A 2,683-nucleotide genomic window follows, 5' to 3' on the forward strand; every position below is an offset into this window, starting at 1 on the left:
ATTTTCTTAAGTTATATCATAACTCCTGGTGGTCCGTATTTCCTTGTGGGATCTTTGTGTGCAGATGTGGAGGTTAATCTGATATAATGGGTGTTAGTGAGCGACATGGGTCCTGGGCCATTCAACTAGGAACAAAAACACTTTAATCCGTGTCTTTCCCTAATGCCATGTATTTGCGATCAGTAAATCAAATTGTAAACCAATGCTGGTGTTTAAACTGAACTCGATGACATGATGAGGAGGTGGGGGGGAAAGCGCTGCCCTTCAAATACGGCCCGGCGGTGCGGCAGCGCGCTGCTCTCTGGCATCGATTGGCCGGCCTGCTGGCGGACCGCACGCTCCGCAGGCCGCCCGCCCGCCCGCTCGCTCGCTCGCTCACTTGCTGCCCCGCGTCTCGTGCCAAGGCTGCTCGGCGGTACCCACAGTCTGCTGAGCTGAGCTGGGATTCAAAACAGTCATGTCCGAGGAGCTTGAAGGAACAATGGCTTCCGAGGAACAACAGGTGAGTTAAAACTGTAAACATGGAGGAGCTAACGTTAGTCGTGTTGCCGAGTTAATTAGCGAGCGGTTAGCTGCCAGCAGGCTAGCCGTTAGCTAATGTTGCTCCAAACATGTCAACCGGTTCTGCTCAAGCTTAGTAAAACATGAGAAACCCCCTGCTTCAGCCGGGTAACAGTCTTTTAACCTAACATAATTACAGCTTCAAATATCCAAATATCAGTCGGTAACCTTAGTAATATGTAAAACTGATCAGTAGCAAACACTGGCTAACCCTTTAGCTTGACAGGCAAATTAGCAAGTCTAAATCCTGCAAACACCAGCTGGAGTTTACCTCATGGCAGCCCGTTCTTTTTCTGTTAGTTAGTTTGTTTTTCCGCTCAGTTTTTGTTTTATTCAGTGTCAGTAGACGATGCATCTAATTAAGCTAGCTAGGTTGTCTGCTCTGACTGTCAATTCATTCTCATTCATCAAGTCAGCACTACGAGCCTTAATTTCAAACGTGTGCAAATGAATGGTGCAGTTGCCAGTCATAATCTCTTTGTATTGTTTTTTTTTTTTTTTTTTAAACAGGAAATGGAGGACAAAGTCATAAGTCCAGAGAAAGCAGAGGAGGCCAAACTGAAGGCTAGGTATCCCAATCTTGGAGCTAAGCCTGGAGGCTCGGACTTTCTTAGGAAAAGACTTCAGAAAGGGGTGTGTTTTAGACCTACAATTGACTAGACTATTATTTTTTATTATTATTATTCCTGTCCTACAATAATTTCACTTAATTTGTTGTCTGTGCAGCAAAAGTATTTTGACTCTGGTGACTACAACATGGCCAAGGCCAAGATGAAGAACAAGCAGTTGCCCACAGCCCCGACGGAGAAGACTGAGATCACGGGGGACCACATCCCAACACCTCAGGACCTGCCTCAGAGAAAGCCTTCGATTGTGGCCAGCAAGCTGGCTGGCTGATTGGCAAGCAGTTTTATGTTTACTGTTCTGTTAACCATTCCAACCCTCATTTCATGTCTACCTTCTGTTTCCTTTTTGTTCATCTTTCACCTTTGTATAAATTCTTAATGAAGAATTTGTGAATTCAACTGAATACTTACGAGTTATTGTCAACTGGCAGGTGAAAAAGATTGTCAGTAACCGAAATCCAACATAGTAGCAGAAAATGTTCCTCAAGATCGTGGGAAAAAAAAAGACTTGAATAGTACTTAATTGCTGTACATTATATCACTTCTGGAAATATGAATGGAAGCTAGTGCTATCTAATTTTGGCAGAACATTTTCATCTTTTAGCTTGTATGCCTCCATATGAATGCAACAACAATCAGCCAGTTACTAGAGCTTCCTGTTCTACCTTATTACTAACTACGACCAGGCAAAACTTACTTGCAGTTACTAACACGGGAAGAGAATATATTAAGGTGTGCCCACTGTAGTATAATTTGCACGTCTTTCAGTTTGAAACAAGTGATTTTTAGGTTAAAGACACGGAGGCATGTCTATTAAAAAGTGAAAATGTCCTGCTTTAGTCAAATATTGCTCTTTTGTCTAATTCTTGATGGTGTGTGCCCTCCCTCTCTCTGTAAAGCTCTTTGATTTGGTGCATTTTAAGAACACAAGTACAGATCACACACATGTTGCTAGCTGGTCATGTTTTAACTCATTTTAGTGACATTGTTTTTCAAAGACGGCTGTCTGCATCTCATTCTGACCTCTAAAATGGCCTTAACAGTTGTGAACCGCTGTTCCTCTTGAGCAATATTTGCTCACTCTCACAGTGAGAATCTTTAGTTGTGAATCTAGCCTGAAGTGTTTGCCACTGTCTGACTGGAACCATTTAGGCTTTTATGGAAAGCAGCTCCCGTAACATGTCTGGAGTGTGCATGTACATTTACTGTGCAGTCACACTGTGCCATTTGTTTTGTAAATAAAATAGTTTTGCATAATATTTGCTCTGACATATCAGTTTATTGAATCCAATTTGTCTGCATTTTGCTTTGCACTTAAACACTGGTTGACATTGAAACTCTTTGTATTTTAGATTAACTTCTACAGATTCAAATCTTGAGCTCCAGAATATAATGTAATCTTTTCCACAGTTGTCTGTCTTAACTTTCCTATTCTGGTTTGTGGAATACCCTCGTGGTGTTGTACATGTCAGATCACTGGAAAATCTCTTTTACAC

At 42.0% G+C, this 2,683-nt stretch overlaps 1 protein-coding gene across 1 annotated transcript; it reads left to right on the top strand.

The window, feature by feature from the left end:
- Positions 1 to 286: 286 nt before the first annotated feature.
- On the top strand, positions 287 to 2,446 carry arpp19b (cAMP-regulated phosphoprotein 19b). The gene is made up of 3 exons (XM_030053850.1): positions 287 to 502; positions 1,072 to 1,194; positions 1,288 to 2,446. The coding sequence occupies exons 1-3, from the start codon at positions 458 to 460 to the stop codon at positions 1,456 to 1,458; spliced, it is 339 nt and encodes a 112-aa protein (XP_029909710.1). The 5' UTR covers positions 287 to 457; the 3' UTR covers positions 1,459 to 2,446.
- Positions 2,447 to 2,683: the final 237 nt, after the last annotated feature.

Source organism: Myripristis murdjan, chromosome 6 (assembly GCF_902150065.1).
Source record: "Myripristis murdjan chromosome 6, fMyrMur1.1, whole genome shotgun sequence".
Taxonomy (NCBI): Eukaryota; Metazoa; Chordata; class Actinopteri; order Holocentriformes; family Holocentridae; genus Myripristis; species Myripristis murdjan.